Source organism: Callionymus lyra, chromosome 2 (genome assembly GCF_982586985.1).
Source record: "Callionymus lyra chromosome 2, fCalLyr1.hap1.1, whole genome shotgun sequence".
NCBI classification, from domain to species: Eukaryota; Metazoa; Chordata; class Actinopteri; order Syngnathiformes; family Callionymidae; genus Callionymus; species Callionymus lyra.
In genome coordinates, this window is record NC_141819.1 from 35715621 (window position 1) to 35736221 (window position 20601).

General features: G+C 38.8%; 1 protein-coding gene across 1 annotated transcript in view; it reads left to right on the forward strand.

Moving 5' to 3' along the window:
- Window positions 1-20601, forward strand: part of nek7 (NIMA-related kinase 7) — a 67686-nt gene that overhangs the window by 26879 nt on the left and 20206 nt on the right. Inside the window, exons 4-7 of the mRNA XM_087784872.1 lie at window positions 1617-1679; window positions 6964-7074; window positions 13077-13185; window positions 15739-15846. Coding sequence (XP_087640998.1) covers window positions 1617-1679; window positions 6964-7074; window positions 13077-13185; window positions 15739-15846 — 391 coding nt within the window. The remainder of the gene's footprint in view (window positions 1-1616; window positions 1680-6963; window positions 7075-13076; window positions 13186-15738; window positions 15847-20601) is intronic.

The window sequence follows — 20601 nt, forward strand, 5'->3', positions numbered from 1 at the left end:
TGATGTCAAATAATTTAAGCAGGAACCATGTTTTACTCTGACGGTCAGAAGCTTCTCTATAAGACCGTTTGTTGAAGCCCCGCCCACAACGTCTGTTCTGCTCAGTCTGTTAATGTGTCGTCACGTTTGTCTTTTAGAGTCATGGGTTCGAAACCTGCTCTTGAAATTTTGTCAATAACCCTTAATAAGGCTTTTTCTGTCAAAAAAGGCACTAAACAAATGATCAAGAGCAGGTTTTGAACCCATGATTCAAAACGACAAATGTGACAGCAATACATTTTTTTTTGCACACGCTACTACATATTTAAATATGTAGCAGTAAGCTGCAGACAACAACGGCTAAGCTCCTCGTCATTGTTCACACTGTAGCAAACTCTCAGAACTCGGTGAGAAGCACGTGTTACGACATACAGCTTACTTATAGTGCAGACACAATGGTGAACTCCCATGATTCCTTTCTATACACTGAACAAGTGACAGCTGACTCATTGCTAAAGTATGGTATTGAAATTAACTTTTGTTGCTCTGTCAAAAGGGATCGACTGCTGTGATTTGACTGGGCGTCAAAGAATTATGGGAGCATTTCAGGTCACTGTTACCCAGAGGATTGTTGAGAGATATGGCACTTGATTTGTAGGCACAATATCAATGAAAGTCTCCATTTTCATATATTGGTTAGGCTCAAGACTACAAAGCCTCGTGGAGTAATACTAAGGCCTTATAAGGCGCACTGTGGATATTTGAGAAAATTAAAGGACTTTATGTCCGCATAATACTGTAGTCTGAAAAATATGGTAAGTTGAATAAAAAACGGTCTGCTTATTTAAACTGTATTTATAAAGTTTGACATTGAAGACAGATTTTAAACTATTATATGATTTACCTTTATGAATAAATAAGGATATTTTTTTCTGATTTGGCAAATAAATCTATCTAGGCACTCTACAAGTTTTACACCTATTCATCACAATTTCAATGTCTGAAGTAGTAAGACACAAAACACATTTTTTCCATTTTTCAAGTGCCTTCACTTTACTAGTTTTATACTTTTACCCAAAAAACTCAAGTCAGGGTTTTTACTTTAAACTTCAGCAACCCTCTTCTAGAAAATTTTCTTTACCTTACTAGTGGACATCAGTGGGTTTGTGTTAAATCATAATTTAGCTTCTAAATATTCCACTTCCATTTTATTCCTCAATAGATTGTCTGATTACCTCAAAGAAACTCCATAATACTGTGAATATTTAAACCTAAAACTGGCCTTTAAATCAAATCTCCAACCAGTCCATCTATATTTCTAGCTTGATGTGGGTTCACTAAAGCCGACAGACACACCAATGACGCTGTTGTTCACACGCGTAAGGTGTGCCTGCTTGTAAACACCCAAATCCTCAACAAAGCCCATTATGTTATTCTGGTGGAACATTCATCCACGGACACACACACACACTCACAGGGTTTATTGAGCTGACACACTCTGGTCGTCACCCTTACACCACGTGTTCGATGGCACAGTTGTCGTTTTTGTTTTTACTCTGAATCACATCATCTTGTGATTTCTTGAAATTGTCGTAACACTTTTCTCTGTCCTCTTTCTCTCTCCCCCTCGTTGACAGATATTTGACTTGATGGATGCCAAGGCTCGGCAAGATTGCATCAAAGAGATAGATCTCCTGAAGGTAAAGTGGAGAGAGACTCCATCGTTCTCTCTATTCTCTTAAGATGCCTCAGCTGGGACCCTCTACTGGAGCTTTTGTTTCTCTGTGGTTATTATGTTGTTGTGTTTGCAGAATGCTGTTTTTTTTTCTATGGGTGTGAACGGCTAGATTTATGTGTGTGCTTGCGCTAAACCCTTTGAGGCTTTCATTGCATCGCTCTAAGAGCATAATTGCTGTTTTTTTTAAATCCCTTATAGTGGTTAAAACTGGGCAATATTTTCTCAGCACGGCACTTAAATGTCTCTCATGGGCCTCTTTCATGTTTTACCTTCTCCCTTTTCTCGCCTTTTATTCCTCCAACTTTTTATGACACCGGAGTTTTCATCGATCAAACTTCCTTGAACACTCGTCAGACTGTCCTGAGGAACCGATGAACAAATTAATAACATCTTCGATATTGTCTCCTGTCTGCGCGATCTAAGATGTGTGTCAGACCTGTTTGTGTGAGACCACGCCGAGCTGCTTCTGTTTCCTCGCCTATATGCAGATCATATCCTCCTCTGTGTGAGCACTGCGGGCTGTTTGTGCATGCACACACACTCACACATGCACACACACTCACACATGCACACACACACTCGCACATGCACAGTGGGGAGAACAAGAAAACAAATTGAATTAGTTTGTGCCACTCCGACACTTCAGCGAAGCTCCTGGGGCTCATTGGGCCAATCAAAGACAGCGATACTCGGATGCAGACAAGGCCCTCTAGAGTGCTGTAATCTGAATCGCAAATCATTGAGTTGATTGCGAGAGATGACACGGTTTGCCTGGATCCATTTTTCTGACCACATATAAAGGAAAATTATGGGATTTTAAGGTCAAGCCAAGCAGGTGAAAATGGGGAATTCAAGACATTAACTTGGAAGCTCTTTTTAGTTTGTTAAAATAATTGAGCCTCAGGTTTTCCATATTGAGTTTAATATTCTTTGACATATTGACGTTTGTTTGACATTTTTCAACGTGTTTTAAAAATGCATGATCTTTATGGTATATTCAATATATCAAGAATAAGATTACCAAGTGACACCAAATGTTTCATGTTCAGAATTTTTTGCTGTTTTGAATGCTCTGGCAACAACCATATTTTTTATTATCTTTTGTCAGTCAGTTGACTTGATCGTGCCAATGTGAAGTAATGGGTAACACAAAGTCACTGCTAACTACTAAAATTTACTTATTTGTGTATCAGGTGATTTTTTTTATCTTCAAAATTCCCATTCCTGTTTTGCAATATCACAACAAAATGATAAGTATAAGGGAGGTGCTGTCGTGTCAAGCAAAGTACAGCTCTGAATACTGTGAGGTATATCAGATGTCAATCACCTAACAAAACATGAATCACACAAATCAAATCGAGGCCCAGAGGCCAAATCTGGCCTGCTAAGTAATTTTATGTGGCCCAGCTGGATGGTTGGCCCAAAATAAAAGTAGTTTTATGTTCCATGTAGATGATTTATAAAGATCAAAGAAAACTAACGATGTCAACAATTATACAGAGACATCTGATAACGGTAAAAATAATGTTGAAGGAAATGAATTGAATGTGTTAATGGAGGTCAAAAACGGAGAAGGTTGTGATATTAGCTCCAAGAATGAAAACACAAATTTGCGATCAGACTCGTACTTCCTCTTGGTTATTGTACATTTTGTCTGGCCCACGTCTTGGTCTGCTTAAAGTATTTTGTTTGACAATAATCAACTGACTCACTTTCAGTTCTTTGTCAGTACTGTACTATTAGTACCTCTCCACACTGACGGGAAACAATTGATAACCTTTCACTGTCAACTATTTTGTGCAGTGTAGTGATGACCTCAACATGACATGGATAGATTCCTTTTAGCTGTTTTTTTTCACCTTTGTGTGCTCTTGTCTGACCACACGTCCCTCCGTTCCCCTTTCTTACTCGTCTTTGTGCCGTGATTGCTCTTGAACATGGAAGTTACGCTGCCCAGCCAGCCTGATAATAAAAGGCGGAGTGTGAGGGAGAGACGGCCCTTCTGCCTTATCCCCCGACTAGACAAGCCAACAGCAGACACAGCCAAATCAGAATAATGAGAGGCACACTGGCATGGACCGACTGGAATGACACACATACTCTTGCATGATCTCACACACATACACACATGCAGTCGCAGCGTCTCAACAGTCCGCCTATTTGTTTGTTTGTCTGTCTGTGTTTGCGTCTGCTTATTCATCTGTAGTTTCCCGTTCTGGCATGATGATTTCAACTTCAGAATCCCACTTCTTGTCTGTTTTTTGTGTAGATCCTTGCTGATGTGGATGCTGTTCTGAGAGCTGGCATGCACTCTGCTATTTTCACAATACTTAAAATCCCACAGCTGTGTAATCCTCTTCCTTGTGGTTACTATCAAGCCTGGATTCTATTCAAAAGACTAATCATCTTCCCTAATCAGCAGTGAAAGAGCGTAATGATGCCGGTGTTTGTTTCTCGTGTGTGCGTCTGTTTGTGTTGTATGTGCATGCGTGCCTTGGTTCTGCATCTAATTAGATTATACCAGCGGTTTTCTGACAAGACTGAGGACTGGCAGCAACCAGCCTCATTTAACTTGATCCACATACTGTAAATCTGCTGTCGTCTCCATGGTTCCTTATGTGCGAGAGAGGTTTAGTCTTACACATGTGATAATGAATATATTGTTGCTTACTTAACATGCTTTGTCCCACTTAGATGACATGAGTAATGTGTGGAAGTCAGAAGCGTACGAGGTCCTCGCATATATGCTCACTCACCTTTAACTTGAAGTCTGTTTACAGATTTGTACAATCTTGTGCATGGAAATGGATGAATAATTAAATAATAAAATATATATCAGGATTGGTTATGAGTGATTAGATTTCGTTGGTGATCCCAGATCACTGTCTGGATGGAGGGATGTTTTTACTAGGTGTGCATATTGGCAAGTATTTAGTGATACAATAGGCATCACAGTACAGAAACGATACAATATATTGTGATACCATAGGAAAAAGGATATATTTGTAGTATTGTCGAGTACTTGACTCTGGTGTTGCAGAATTCACAGACCACATCTTGATGAAGTCGTAACTGTTAAAAAAAATGCTGTGAATATTTTTTGATTGTAGATTAAAAAGATAATTTATTTTAAACTTACAAAATAAAAGATGTGACATAAAAGAACTACGATTTAAAAATAAAATTTTAAAATTAAAAAATATAGAGCTGATAAGTTTTATTACAGTATCATGCAGAAAATAATATTGGGGTATTTAAACATAACTACATTATTTTACGCCCCCCATCTTTACAGAAGAAACTTAAAAAAAAACCTGTTAAAAATAATTTTTGATACATGGCATAGAGTTTATTCATTACAATTAAAAATTTAAATCCCATGTGACTGATTCGAACAAAGTTTTTTTCAACATTTCAACAAAGTTCAAACATTTTTATATTTGGAGAAGTTATCATCTTGGAAAAAAAAGAAGATTGATTTAATTATGTGGTTTTGCAGTTCTTTAAATTCCATGCTTTCCACAGTGAGTAAATCATTAGATAAATTATTGCAAATATTTTGTTTTTGTGCAATAAAAGAAAAGAAAAATTCCAAGATAATCATTTGCTTAAAGTGATTGTTCACCCATAATTCAAACTTCACTCATTTTCTACTCGACCTCAGCAAAACGGTTTGGATTATTTTCAGAGTGATCCGTCACTTTTTAGAATTTTTGTTCATTTAAATCAAGCAACTGAGCACCCAGGGACTAAATTCCTCAGAAAAAAATTCATGAAAACAAATAAGTACCTTCATACTGCTCGTCTGTAACGTCCTTCTTGTATTGAAACCTCAATGAGAGCAATTGTTCCGAAAAAAACAAACAAGTCTATACTTTAGGCTCGTTTGACGTTTAAACAGTAGCATTTCATATAAACCAGAAATACTTTTGGTAATATCACGGGTGCTCCCAGTGTAGACGGTGCACTGTCCTGTGGACATACTTCCAAAAACTAAGTTATATAGCCCTGTCCTACAGTTTCGCAATGTTGTAAATCTGAACAAACCACACAAGTAATTGCATGCAATATATTGTAAAGTTTCCCTGTATCTTGATATGTATCTTATAGATAGATTCTTGCCAATAAACACTCCTACAATGACGTTTTCCTCACATCTACTTTGTATGTTGCATTTAAAAACCTACTGGATTGTAATTTAAAGATCATCGCTCTCCCGTCGGGATGTATTTGTCACTGTCTTTCCTCAACACTTCACCAGCTCACAATATACATGGCAGTCTTGCATGATTAAGTAATTACACACGCTGGTGGGCCTCAGCCAGCGTGTGTAATGACACAATCATGCTAAGATATTTCCCTGTTGCAGCTGCCTTCCATCCATCATTTACAGAAACATCTGTAAACATTATCTTTATGTTACCCCGCATTCTTCGCCTGTGGTTTGGATTTTTTAGGAGGAGAAGGAGGAGTCGGTTTGACGGAAGGGGGTTTGTCATCACTCCCTGGCTGAGAATCAGTGTGGAGTCATGTCGAACTGCCACCATGAGCCAAAAATACATCTGGCAAGACGGCGAGGAGGGAGGGAGGGAGGGAGCAGGAAATGTGGGGAAAGTGAAAGGGAGAATGAGTGAGAACGGTGGAGGGATGGATGGGAGAGTGTAGTGTGCTGTGCTCTCCTTCCACTGCTTCCCTGCATCAGCCCTCGCATGAACATTTCTTTAATCACAGCAGAAGAAGCGGAGCTGAGCGGAGGACGCGTATCACGCCGCTCCATCTGTTCGCATCACAGACCCCCCGATCACATTGCCAAGCCACACATCTCCATGTCTCGGGCTTCATGCGGGCTCCACTCGGCATCCTCCACCGTGTTTATCTCGCTCACCTATGTTCCCAACCAGGCGTGGTAACACCCCCCCTCCACACCCCACCCCCCTCTCTTCATTCCTTTTCTGTGTCAGTGTGTCATATTCTCCCTCCACTTTTTTTGTTTAGCACAGCAAATGTTCTCCCTGCCTTATTGACCAACCGGCAGGAAAGAATCCGAGCCCAGGATTCTTGTGTTCCCACTGTCATCTTGTCAAGTGCTTGTGCGTCTCTGTGCCGCATGAAGGGTTGTCACCACAGACGGCGAGGATTGTTGGGATGTCACTGTTTTGTCACAAAACGATCTCATTAGGAGACCTATACCACAGTAACCTTTCGATTTCAAACGTGACCCTTTGTGCCTTTCTCTGCCTCCACAGCAACTCAACCATCCAAACGTAATAAAGTACCACGCATCTTTTATCGAGGACAACGAGCTCAACATAGTACTGGAGCTCGCCGACGCTGGGGACCTCTCTCGTATGATCAAGGTACCGGACTTCACTCTCTCTTAGATGGGCTTTAGAAAGACATCAATGTTGTGCCATCAAGAGCGTCTACGCATTCATGTTCTGCCACATTATCAGGGGAAATTAGTTTTATTCAGAATACAGGTTCTACAAAGTGGATGTTTTCAAAGTGCGATGACATCACGAACGTATAACTTTCAAATGCTGTAAACACCGAGTTAGAAATGTTTTCAAAGTTTATCATATCTATGTTTTTAATCATTTTTGTGTAGCATTTCTACAAATAATCATTAGTTATCTGCCAACCCCCTACGTACCGGTCCTTGAATGCCTTCTTCCTTTCATTCTGGTGAAGTTTTTTTTACTCTTTTTTAAAAATGGCAACAGTGCCCTTGTTCTTCTGTTTGTCTAGTTTGTTTTTAGTCCCTCCGTTTCTAACATTCTTCATCCAATATGTCCCCTGACTCTCCTTTCCACCACAAAAGTCTATCCTCCCTCACTTTGCCTGCAAACTTTTCTGCATTTTTTTGGTCTATAATCTATTTAAAATTGTTTAAAATGAGTGGATGAGAGTTGGGCAGACAGACCAGTAAAGATACATGTAGTGTTTGGGATTCATTATAATGGACAGAAAAGAAGGGAGAAGAAGAGGAGTTCAGGCAGGTGGGGACATATAGTTAAATGGGTAAAATGTGATGTAAGTGAAAAAGAAGATTGAGAAGTAAAGGAAAACATGTAATGATATCCAATGGAGTTTGGAGTTTCTTGTAATCGATTGAAAATAATACCTTTTTCTACAATTGTACAAGATGTATTTAAAACATGTGTTTCAATGTTTGATTGTTAAAAGACAAAAAAAAAGATAATTATTAAAGATCAATTCAAAAAGATATTGCAAAAGTAAAATGGAAATGCTCGCTGAAAGATGTAGACCGGAAGTATGTACAGTATGTACAGGGCAGGTATTACAAAGGGTGATTTCAAGATGAGTTATTTTTATGAGTTGAGGAGATAATGCCTTAAGAAGAGAAGGCAGTTTGGCTAACTGAGTCGGTGATTTTTAACAAAATGATTGTAGGATATTTGATTTGTTTCCCTGTCAAAAAGGAACTAAATAAAACGATTCTTGTTTCTGTAATAAATGAACAAGGATTTGGAAGATTGAAATGGGAGTTTTTGCAACAGATGTGCTCTCATGAGTGTGCATGAATCATTGGATCACCTTATGTTTGCAGTTATTCAAGCGTGTTCAGAAGGGAAAAGCAGGGAAAACAAAAACCGATCGACCAACTGAAAAGACTGTTGGGATAGTTTGTTCTCTGATCATATTTGACAATCACACGGGTGATTATCATTGTACACTAAATGGCGGAAAAGTCGGAAAATCATTTGGCATTGAACATGGTCTCCAGAACAACAAACCAGTCGGTAGACGTTAGGTATTCCATGAGGAATGTCAGCCGGGAGTCTGAGTTTTATTTCTACTAAAACTGGAGATTCAGTGTTGAGGTGAATCATCACTTTTATAATGAAACCAGAAACCCCTTTAAATTAAAACCTTTCTGATCCGGTTAGTTTGAATTGGCATATAGTTTCCCAAAAATTAGAAAAAGGATGTGCAATTAATTCATATAATTACTTTAAAACAGAACTATGATATTCTAAATATCTTAACTCCCATGTTGGTATTGGATTAAAGTGAGACATTAAGGGGTAAGCCTTTGATATTTAAGTTGATTTCACTATCGGGAATATAGCGATTATACTCCATTATAAAGGTTCCCAAATCCGCGTGGACTAGTGCCAACCCTTTTTCGGGGATAAGCGGTAATGAATGCCTGCCTTCATCTGTGCGTAAAGACTTTTAAAAACTTCTCATTTCACAAATAATTTAAAGTTGTTCTTATGGGGAAAACATTTCACAGTAAACTTGTCATATAAATAAAATACATATAGCCTTTCCAAGGCATTACTATCAAGGATTCAAATTATTGTGGTTACCAGTGAATCAATAAAAGCAAACCTTAATAATTGTACACATTTGAATTGGCTGAAAAGTTTCAGGTACGCTGTATTTGGAGTCGGACCAATGGATTTACTCTTTCTTGAGCCGACGTCGTCCGTGTTAAAAGCTGAGAAATTGTGATAGAAAAGTGGCAGCAATTACATCCCGACTCGACCTGTTTTTCTTCTCAGAGTTGGACCCAAACCCTCCGTTTTTATAAAAACCTGCCAGTGTGGCAAATTAGTGGTGTGAATGTACAAAGCCCGGTCTTCTGCCATGCATAAATGATGCTCCAGCATTGTATCAGCGCAGCTCGACAAGCTGTTTGCAGTCATACTCAGCAGCTTCACATCCGCACAGCTCAACACAGCAAATTAGGAGAGGCGAGGATTAGTGGTACAAGAGAGTGAACATGGCAGGTGGAACACACACGTCTCACACTGAATGAATTTAATATGGAAGTATGCAAAGGCAAGGAAATGTGCAGACTCAAGCGGAGAAGCACACAAACAGTTTGAGAACTTTTCGAGGATTTGTTTCTTGTTGTATGGTTCTGATAACGTGTCTAGACAAAGGTTGTCCATCAAGCTTTTCAAGACTTTGCAGACCTTATTTTGCAGACAAAGTTAGTGAACTTAGTTAAACAAATGGTGTTTTCCGTAAGGCACAGAATGAAAAAAACGATTGCTATAGTTTCTGTTTTATTTATTATTACTGTACGAAAAGTTTTTTGTGCTGAAAAAAGAACCAAGTTTTTATTAAAGTAACATTAGACCTTGGGACCCCAGAAGGAAATCACTGTTAGAAACAGCATGGGTATTTAAAGTAGAGACAGAAGTCTAAATTATATTGAACATGAGTGATTTTAAATAGTTTTTAACATAAAGAGAATGTTTTTTTTCATTTGTATAGGCTATCATCGCTGCTTAAGTGTAAGGCTCTGCTCAGAGCATGTATTTCTCAGGTAGCGTCACAATTTCTCAGGTAACCACAATTTAGATTACATTTTTTGTGAGTTTTCTAAAACTACATCCTTAACACAAAGGCGAAAAATGAAAAACAAGTTCAATTTACTTTTCTTTTGGTGTCGTAATGGTAAAGGTCATATGGTCATGGTGTACGATGACCGCAGTGGTTGAAACCTTGCTCTTGTTTTTTTTCCTTTAAGCAAATAGAATTCTTGGATCGTTGAGGTTGAAGGTGTTTGAATAAGGTCATGTGAAACGAGGCCCTTGGCAGAGGCATGTGCCACTCCAGTGCTTGCCTTGTTGAGTATAAAGTTTGATCCTTACTGTACTGTTTACTTTTGCAATTAATTTCAGTACTCGCATGTCACTGTAACGTATTTCTGGGAACAAATGTACAGCGTGAACTGAGCAGAACGAATCCTAGAGTCTCCGTTTCATTTAATTCATCATGAAAAAAGCCAATTTTCTGGTTGTGGTCAACAGTCATGATTCCTGCGATGGAGAAAATGAGAATATTTTGAAAATCAAGGTCCTGTCTCGAGTGGAGAACCTTTGTAATCCCGGTGTTGTTCGGTGAAGGGTCAAGAGGTCGGGACGTGGTAGGGCTTGAGAACTTGATTTGCCCAAGTAGCAAGATGGCGGTGGAGTCGAACGGGACAACTGGGGACATTTATGCCGTATGTTGATAGACTCAACCGATCAGGAGCTGTTATGAGGAGGGAAGTATCTTAAGGTGTTCAAAGACTGCACCTCGCGTTTCTGAAGGAGGAGTAAACTCCAATGAGATCTTAAACTCTGTAGAGTGATTATTCAACAATTGATGTTGGTTAACTATTCGGGGAGTTTCCTGCGTTTTCGACCGTCCTGAGCTGCAAAGGAAAACCCTCTCCTCGACTCTCTTCCTGGGGCGTAATGTGAAATAAACATGTTCATACACCATATGTAAAATAGCACCACTCTCAATGCATGAATTTAACATTTTTTATTCTTTTTGATTTCTCGTCCTCCATGCCTCTCTCTCTCCCCTCCTGTCTTCCTCTCTCTCCCTGACCATCTCAGAATTCAAATGAAATCAAATGGTCCTTGATTTGCATGCACTTACGGAATATTGCATGTGCAGTGTTTTCCGTTAAAGGCACGGAAAGCAGGAGGGGGGTGGAGGTGGTGTTGGTGGGCGTCTACGTGCTCCCCCATTGACATCAAACAGTCCTCTGATATGGAAATGGGAGGGCAAGGGAAGAATGGCTCCTCACAGAGGCTTTGTTTGGATGTAGGCCAAGGTCTAGCTCTCCCTCGTCCCACCTATCTTTATCACTTTCCTCCTCTCGCGCTATCACCCGCTATCAACTGGACTGTCCGGGTTACTTCCTCAGACCTTATCAGAAAGTTTTTGGTTTTTTTTACAAGTGGAAATATTACTATGAAGAAAATGTAATGTTGTTGCTCACAGTGTTGAGCCAAATCCAATATTCTTTGGCACAGAACATTAAGATGAGCATTTCTTATCTTCTCTGTTGTTTTTTTAAGGAGTGACAGATGATTGCTTAAAGCAAATTTGTATACTTTAGTTATCAATTGACTCACCGCGACTGCTGGTTTGAATGACAACTCTTTATTGCAGATCCCGTCGCTGTCAATTTTGATCAAAAATGGATTCAGCATTCTCATGAGTCCAGTTACTTATGATCCTTATTTCAAACACTCTTGACGGATCCGAGCAATTACACAATTTTGAACAGTCAACGTTGGCTTTACGATGATCATGACGGTAACAAATTACCAAACAAAACATGTGCGGCAAGAGTGTCATTAAAAACTACATTTGAAGCAGTGTTCATATTTGAGTTAAAAGACAAGTTGGAAAGTGTTTTTAGTTCAGTTTGGAGCAGTCTTCACAAGCAATATTAGCTTCAGTTTTAGCTTTATTGTTTCGTATCCAGTCAGAAGGAGTAGTAGGAGAGTGTTTGTCAATGTAAATTATAAAAAGTCAATATGTCTTTTAAGTTTTTTTTTTTTTTTTTTGTTAACACCAATAATGAGGGCGTGTTTGGCTTGTAATTGAGAGGTTGCCGGTTCAATCCCAGCAGCTGAGGTGTTCGCCTTATGTTTCAGAGCAACACCTGGTTTCTGTCATGCATTACATATTATTTTGAAATGAACCCCTTTAAAGACTTGTCGCACTAAGAGTTGGTTTCCACATTTCTACGGTCACATGAGGTCACAAGGTGTGTTTTGCAAAAAAGTAGATGATCTAAAGGAAACTTGATGAGCTTAAAATGACTTTTGATTCTGGGACAAAAAGTAATATCTTAAAAAAAAAATAAAAAAAAAGGATTAGGATTGAAGATGCCATTAATGCAATGAATCACACATGCAGTGTTTGGCTTCGTATTGGAGAACTCATTAAGGAGATCCAGAGAGTAGAGAGGCAACGCCACAAAGAGTAAAAGTGTCAACAAACCACTCAAGCAGAGAGAGACGTTTTGCACCTGATTGTCCATTAGATCGTAATGCGATTTCTTTCTCTTTACTCGCCGATGTTGAGACTGCTGCCGCCGTCCTGGACACTCTTCATGAGGAATCTTGTTTGGGTCAGAGCTCTGTCATCACTGTGGCTTTTTAATACAGGTTTTTATGAATATTCCAGATTAGCTCAACTTCTGTCAAATAAATACATAAATGAGTAAACCCCAAAACAAATAAAAATGTTTTTGGCTGGGGAAGTTGAACTTCAGGAGCTGTGTGCCAGATGGGAGATTTTTGCAAGGTACCACCATTTTCCCCCTCCTCCTTGTTCCTGCGAGTGCATGTGCTTTCCATTGCGGGTCGTAGTGAAAATGAGATGAGGCTCTGTAAAAGGAAGGGACAGAACCGGAGTTGAGGGGTCTGGGTTCTATTAAAAATCCAACCGGAGTCACTCTGACTGTAGACGCACAGACATTTCTAACTCTTGCATTTTTACTGCATGTTGCTGAATTCCTGAGGTATACGAGTATTAAAGGCGTATTAAAGAGACGTGTTGTCTTTTCTTGCTTGTCAACTTTGTTCAGCACTTCAAGAAGCAAAGGAGACTGATCCCGGAGAGAACCGTGTGGAAGTACTTCGTCCAACTCTGCAGCGCTCTGGAGCACATGCACTCTCGGAGAGTCATGCACAGAGGTGAGACAACACATACATGGAGTTTACGTTTTATTATTCATGTCAGACTCTTGTATCGCCATCTTTGTTGCTGGAAGACCTCATGAATCTAGTTTGTCAGGAAGATATCACTAATGGATACAACAGCTATTCATGTAAACCATATTTCAAATTATTTTGTGACTAAAGAGAAAACGATGAACAACAAGATGGGTATTTTTGGGAGCTGCAACAGGGGTTAGGTGTGGCCCATGGCTCACATACGGCCCTGTGTAAAATGAATACCATTGAAAACTATTTAGGCCAATGTATATCTTTATAAAGAATCAATTGCCCTACACATTTTTATCGACTTCACTTCTTACCAACTAACTTTGAAATCATTTTTATTTGCATTGATTTGTGTTATTTTTTTCTCACATTTATTTACTGATATATGATGTCAGACTTTACTGTATATGAGAGTATGTTATATAAACAATAGCACAAAAGTCAATTTATATTTATAAATAATTTCTTCACTTTTTTCTTTATGAACATTTATTTGTATTATCCCAAATATACCTTTTGGACTTTTCTCACCTTTGGCAATATTTCAAATTGATTCATTTACATGACATCATGACTGCAAACATCTTGTTTAAGTGATTATTTGCTGCCAAAATCTGTTGTCTCAGGGTAAAGGTTAACGACCTCTTTGGCTTCCATAAATACACATGCAATGGTGGAGGTTGTTCACCTTGACCCTGAGACAACAAAAGGGTTAAGTGGCTATGACCATAATCACAGGGTGTACATTTTGTAAAATTATTAAGGAAGGAGACCTGCTTGATCAGTGGTTTTAAAGTACACCAAAGACAACACAAAAATATTAGGATCTCCCATTGAATCAGAAAATAAATCAGGGGATTTGTAGCAAAAGTATTTTAGCAGTTTTCTAGCTGTTACTAAATCATCCTGATACATTAAACTGTTATTCCCAGATCGTATACTCCCATGCATGTAGACCATAATACTACACAACATGTGACCGTCACATCTCTACTTCAGTTCTTCTGTTGCTCATGACAGACGCCTGAACTTGAGGTGTTGAACAGTCCAGAGAACTTTGTGTTTATGGCTACACATGCTTTTAATTGGACCAGTCAGACCTGGTCCTGGATCAGCGCCGTCACTCCTGCTCACTCACACACCCAGAGCTACAGGTGATGTATTTCCGCTGGAGTGTCTCTGATTAGCGGAGAGGGACACTAATGAACCCTGATCCCTGAGCTTTAAAGACCAATTAGCAGAGGCAGTCAATTCAAAAGCCGCTCTCAGTTTCACGGAAGCAGTAAATTTCAAAGAGTGATGCGGTCTACATTAACATATCTATCAAAAGAGCTATAGGAGTAAATCTGCCAACGCCCACATTAGCCGTGAACGATACTTTGCAGGTCGCTGTAGCACTTGGTAGTAGAAAACTTAAAGTAATAACTTTATCTTGCTACCTGTGGAAAGTGGACACTGAAGATATAAGCCTTAAAACAAAGTTAGAAAAACACTAAAAATGTACATACTTCCCCCAAGGAGCTCATTTTTATATGACTTCACAAATACAAGACACACAATAAGATGAAAAAAGAAACTCGCTCGATTCAATAAATGATGCCTCTTTATAATCTGCCTTTTTCATGAGTTTTGTGTCTGTTCAATAGCCGTATATTTCATTGTATTGCTTTACAAATGCTATACAATGACAACAAAGACTCTTGAATCTTGACTCAAAGTCCTAATCACCTGTTCTGTTGCTGTGACTGTATCCTGGCAACCAGTTTCCATTAGAAAAAAATAAAAACATTTTGTCACTACAGTCACACGGAAGATGGTTTCATGTTTAAGTCATTTGATGGTTTCATGAAGTCAATATTTCCATTTGTTTAGTAGTTCTAAATGAAGCAGGCAGCATGTGCAGCAGCAGGGAGAGACCATACAATTAGGTAACAAATAAAAATTATACCAAACTGTTGTTATCTCAATATTATCTGTGGACAAACGGATAGACATGGAGCATTGGCAGAGGTAATAATAAAGAAGAGAGAAAAAGAGATGAACATATTAAAGTCATGGCCCAGGGGCTAAATCCAGCCCACCAAGTTGTTTTGTGTCCAGCCAGATGGTTGGCTAAAATCAAAGTAGATCAATAGTTTCGATATTGTGTACTTTAAAAATGGCACTGTTTAAGATAAGATAAGGAGATTATGGATGTCAAGAATAAGAGCAACACTTGGAACTTCATTAAAGGAGAACAAAAACAGATAGTAAGATAAATTAAGCCTCAAAGAATAAAAAACAATATCGAACTCTACTATACTCTTACTATACTATTTCCATTGGCCCACGACTGAAAATGTTTTGCCCCTCGTGTGATTGAGTTTGACACCCCTGACCTCAAAACAACTATAGTAAAAACACACACAAAAACTCAAGTTTGCATAAAGTAAAATCTTTAAATATACTTATGAGAGTGTGAGATGATTTGCTTCTAAACCAAAGGTCATGAGCTTGTTTTGTCTTGTTGTTTTGTTTTCAAAGATATCAAGCCGGCCAACGTCTTCATCACGGCGACAGGGGTAGTAAAGCTCGGAGACCTGGGACTGGGACGATTCTTCAGCTCCAAAACCACAGCGGCTCACTCCCTGGGTAATTTACCACATTCTTAAAAAAGTTGGACGGCTGCACTAAATAACCCACGCTTGACTTTTTGAAGACAGAAGTGCTCGGAGACGCACAGCGAGCTCCAGTAATCACCTGCAGTTCGATGTGTTTCATTAGCTATAGTGAGACCAGAGTTGTGTGTGTTGTAACCACGACTGCGCGCGGCTCCTCGGCCACTTAGCCGTTTCCTGTTTCCTTGACTTCTAACCCCGGCTCTGACTAATACTTGGCAGAAACATTTGACACACAGCTCCGATTGAGAGTACGCGCCATAAAACGGGCCTGCAAACGTTACAATAGGAGTTATTACCGGGTGTTCCCTTTATCGTAGGAAGTAAAATCACGCCGCCGTATATCTCTTCTGGAGAGGTGACATTAAAATCCTGCCGGATCTCTCTTTAAGACTTCACACTAAAATACGCGGCGTAAAAACCTGAGACAAAGTGAGAAAATGAAACTACCTTAATAATCTTTACAGCACCGTCAGCTGACTAGAGACGGAGACCGGCGGAGCGAAAATGTTTCAAGGAACAGAGACTGTTTGACTTAAAAGGAGACGTGCTTTTTTAAACCGAAACACACACACCCTGAAAACGAAAAAAAACACATCCTCACTTCAAAGAAGTCCCACTGTTTAAAAGAGTAGCTGACCACTTAACAATTTGTTAACTTCCTGAACTAAGCGGCCGTCGTCACCGTATTGTGAAAGTCACTCCCATTAACAGTTGAAGAGAAATAAGGGAAGTGCGAGTGCTGAGAAATGAACGCGTCCAGTTTGAAAAAATATGTAGCTCTGATACTTTTACTTACACATTATGGCTTTATGCACAAGCAAATTATTATACTTAAAAATAATTCTATTCACTAAAAATACTATTGAAAAGACCAAAAATAGAGCTGTCAGAAAACCTCTCTACATGAGGAGACAACTCATAAGGGCCGCATGTGGCCCCCTGGCTGCACTTTGCCCAGTTCCTAATGAATCATAATCTAGTCATACTATGACTTTGTGCACATCTGTGAGTTTACAATCGTTACTCTTGTAAATCTGTTTAATATCAGAGCGCATGATTTCATTAAAGCCGCTTCAAAGACGTCGGAGATGTTGCTATCACAATCCCTCTGCAGCTTCCTTCGCTTCATACATGGCAAAAGGTGGTAAAAATGGGTTTCATTCGCGCCGTCTCACTTCCTCATGTCAAACTGTTTTTACCACAAACGGCGTGCTATTCTCAGCCTCCGCGGAGCAGCAGCCCAGCCTTTGAAAAAGTGTGAATCACATCGTCAACCCAAAACCTATAAAGTAAGCAGCTTGCTGTGGCAGCAGAGCGGCTGACAGCAGCTGTGATTGCCCATTAAACGTTGAGTCCACAGCGCCCTCTTTAGGCCGACTGAGGATAAGCAACCGCACTCGTAGTGGCAGCACTTTACATGAACAAAAATCCTGTTTCAAAAAATTATACTGAATTGCTTTGGAATAATGCATTCACTTAAGTGTACAGTTTTTAATTCCTGTGTGATGTTTGGTAGTTAGAATAAAAACGCGAAATAAAAATAACGGTACAAGTTAATTAATTAATAAATTAATGTGATAATAAGTGTAGTAAGGTAAGGTAAGGTAAAACTTTAGAAATAAAAAAAGTAAATCACTCTACTTTAACTTTTTATGACATTTTTTTTATATTTTTTAAATTCATTTCAATGTATTAGTATCTACATTATTTTTAGCTTTTAAATACAGTTGTTATCATCATCATGACCAAAATGGAAGTTGCAAATTACATCAAAGCGGATCTTTCAAAATGCTCATAAGATCATCAACTTGCACTACTACTTTTACCAGTTTTTTTTTTAGTCAAAACTGATACTGTAATTAACTAACAGAATCATCGGTTTAAACATCAGTAACGGCTAATATATTTCTGAATCTATGACAATCAGTCCCATAATATTTAATGTATACAAATGTATACACCTGAATCATACACTTGGCTTAATATTTAATATTTAACTTAAATGTTAGCAAAACATAAATCAGGGGTTGTCACAACAAGCCAGCCACTTCGCCTTTACCTATGATAAGTATTTGCCACATCCATAATTATTATCAACATCCCAACACTTTCTATTTCTCTCTAAATGATCTGTCCTCCCCAACTTTTTCTATATTCTTCCTTACATTAGCCTCTGATGTACTCCCCTTTGATTAATAAAACGGTGATAAAAAATGTTTGAAAATAAAATATGAAGCTACTTTATAAACATTTAAGAGCACCATTAAATATATTTTTTTTCATTTCTACTAGATGCCTTTAGTTTACTTTATTATACATTTATGACTAAAATAATGTTGATGACTTGGATGGAGTGATTATCAAAAGCACTTTAAATGCAGCTTCAGTCACTCCTCAGTCTTTCACCAGATTAACGTCCTTTTTTCCTGTTTGCTTTGATTCCAACTCAACTCTCCTCCTGCTCGGAGGTGAGTCGACTTAAAGTTAGACAAAGACGAGGATTTCGGAGACGAGTTGGTTGGGAAAAACGGTAAGATAAGTAAAGCAAAGGTGAGGAAAAACGACGAGTTTGTAGAGGAGGGGTAACGTCAGAAGTAGAGGAACAAGTGATAACCGAAAAAAAAGCATGTGGCCAGTGTGAAAGAAGTCAATCTGACTGACAGAGAATTATAAAAAAAAAAACAGAGTGAAGGAAAAAGTTGGAAGGAGTAGAGCGGCAGCAGCAGAGCAGTTGACAATGTGACATAAAAACAGTGGAAGAGGGAGAGCAGGAGTGAGGCAGAGGAAGGGATGGAATGAAAGAATGTGAGGAAGAGCTGTGTGTGCGTGCCAGCACGGATCTGTAATGAGCCCAGCCGCCCAGTGCAGTAGAACAGGGTGCTGGAGCTGAGATGGAAGTCCAGGCATACAGCCTGTCAGCCAGTAGGCTTTCAAGTCAGCCGCGATGCACCCCACAGCCTTCTTGCACGCACACACTCACACAGAAACACTCTTTGTCTCCTATATGGATGTACATGCTCATCTATATGGCCTCAAACAAACACTCCCGAGTTGATGTTGCCAGAAGCAACACTGAAAATTGTAGGAATTAAATAAACGTTTAAGTTGGTTTGCTAACTTGCTTATCATACATTACGTTTCATCACTGCAGTAGTACCTACATGCATGCAAGTTCACAAGCTTTTGGAACAAATATAATCTGTTCATTAGAGGTGTGCATTGGTAAGAATCTGGCGGTATTGTCCGTGAACTTGCAGAATTTAAAGACCACATGATTATTGACAAATTCAGAAATTATTTCATTTGTTTTGGAATCAAAATATGTCCAAACATCAGGATTTAAAAGCTGCTGGAGTCTACTGTATCCTCTTGTCCTCAGCCATCACCAAACTACCACAGGATTAAAATGCTAATTTAGCTGCAGAGTATGCAATGACTGCTGCCATCTAGCAGCCAGAAGTTTAATAGCAAACGAAAAATGAAGGTGCTGTGAAAATTACTATACAGTGGAAAGAATATTACGATATATCACCATATCGATATTTGCTAACACACCTACTGATCAATGTATAGACAGAAGTTATATATTGAGTATAAATACAAACACAAAAAAATGCATAAAAAAACACAGAATAAATGTAATTTTAGAACAGAGTCAAAGCACAAGCCGTTTATAGACAAAGATGTGACACAAAGTGTTGCCTCGCCATATTGTGGCTCATCTTCTGTTGTCTCACAGATTTAGTTTTGCAGAACTTACTGTTCCAACAAAACATTGAACTCACATGATGCCCTTCAACACACTGCTCTATCTAGTGAAGGCTGGTTCGTCGCTGCAATTATGCATTTCTATTCTACGTATATTTTGGATCATCTCTATAAGGGATCGACATCTGTGATTGGCTGGGCGGCAAAGTACAAAACACTACGCTGAGCAGGTAACCGTACTGAGAGGGATGGTACATCTTAAGCAATGTTGAGTTAGCAAGTTCAAGGAAATCTTGTTAAAAACAACAAGTTAAAAATGTTAATGGTCAATACTACTACAGAGTTTGTGTAATGCGAACATAACCCCCCAATGGACGAGGTACCACTGTATACAGAAACTTCCTATAAGAGTAAAACTGATGATGAAGTAAAGGGATTTGACTTAAACACGGAGATAATTAACATAACATGAGTAAGTAAGTAATTTATATTTAAAGAGCGCTTTTCTTGACCAGGTCACAAAGCGCTTAAACAATCAAAACAATGCTCAATAAAATATATGCTATAAATATCAAGATAAAACGGAGAACTTCCATTTCCTTTCAGCAAAATATACATTTTATTTGGCTTAGAAATTTGATTGTTAAAAGGTTTTGGCTGAACATTCACTAATAAAAAATGAATAGGGAAAATACGTTTCTTAGTTTATGATAGCCCTAAATGAAGAATATTAACTAAGTAATGAATAATGGAGTTAAACAGGTAGTGATGGGCTGATGAAGCTTCATGAAGAAGTGTCATTAGAGCTCAGTAGGTGGCGCCATCAGGTTAAAAATTGTATTAAATGTAATTGATGTTTCATTAGTACAGTTGTTCAAAGCAAAGGAAAATAGTGCAGAGCCCGCCATCTAGTGGACTGAAAATAATGACACTGCTCCATGAAGCTTCATCAAACCATCAGTAGACAGTTGTGAGAAAAAACTTCTAGATCAGCAGTTATACTGACTTCATGCGGGCT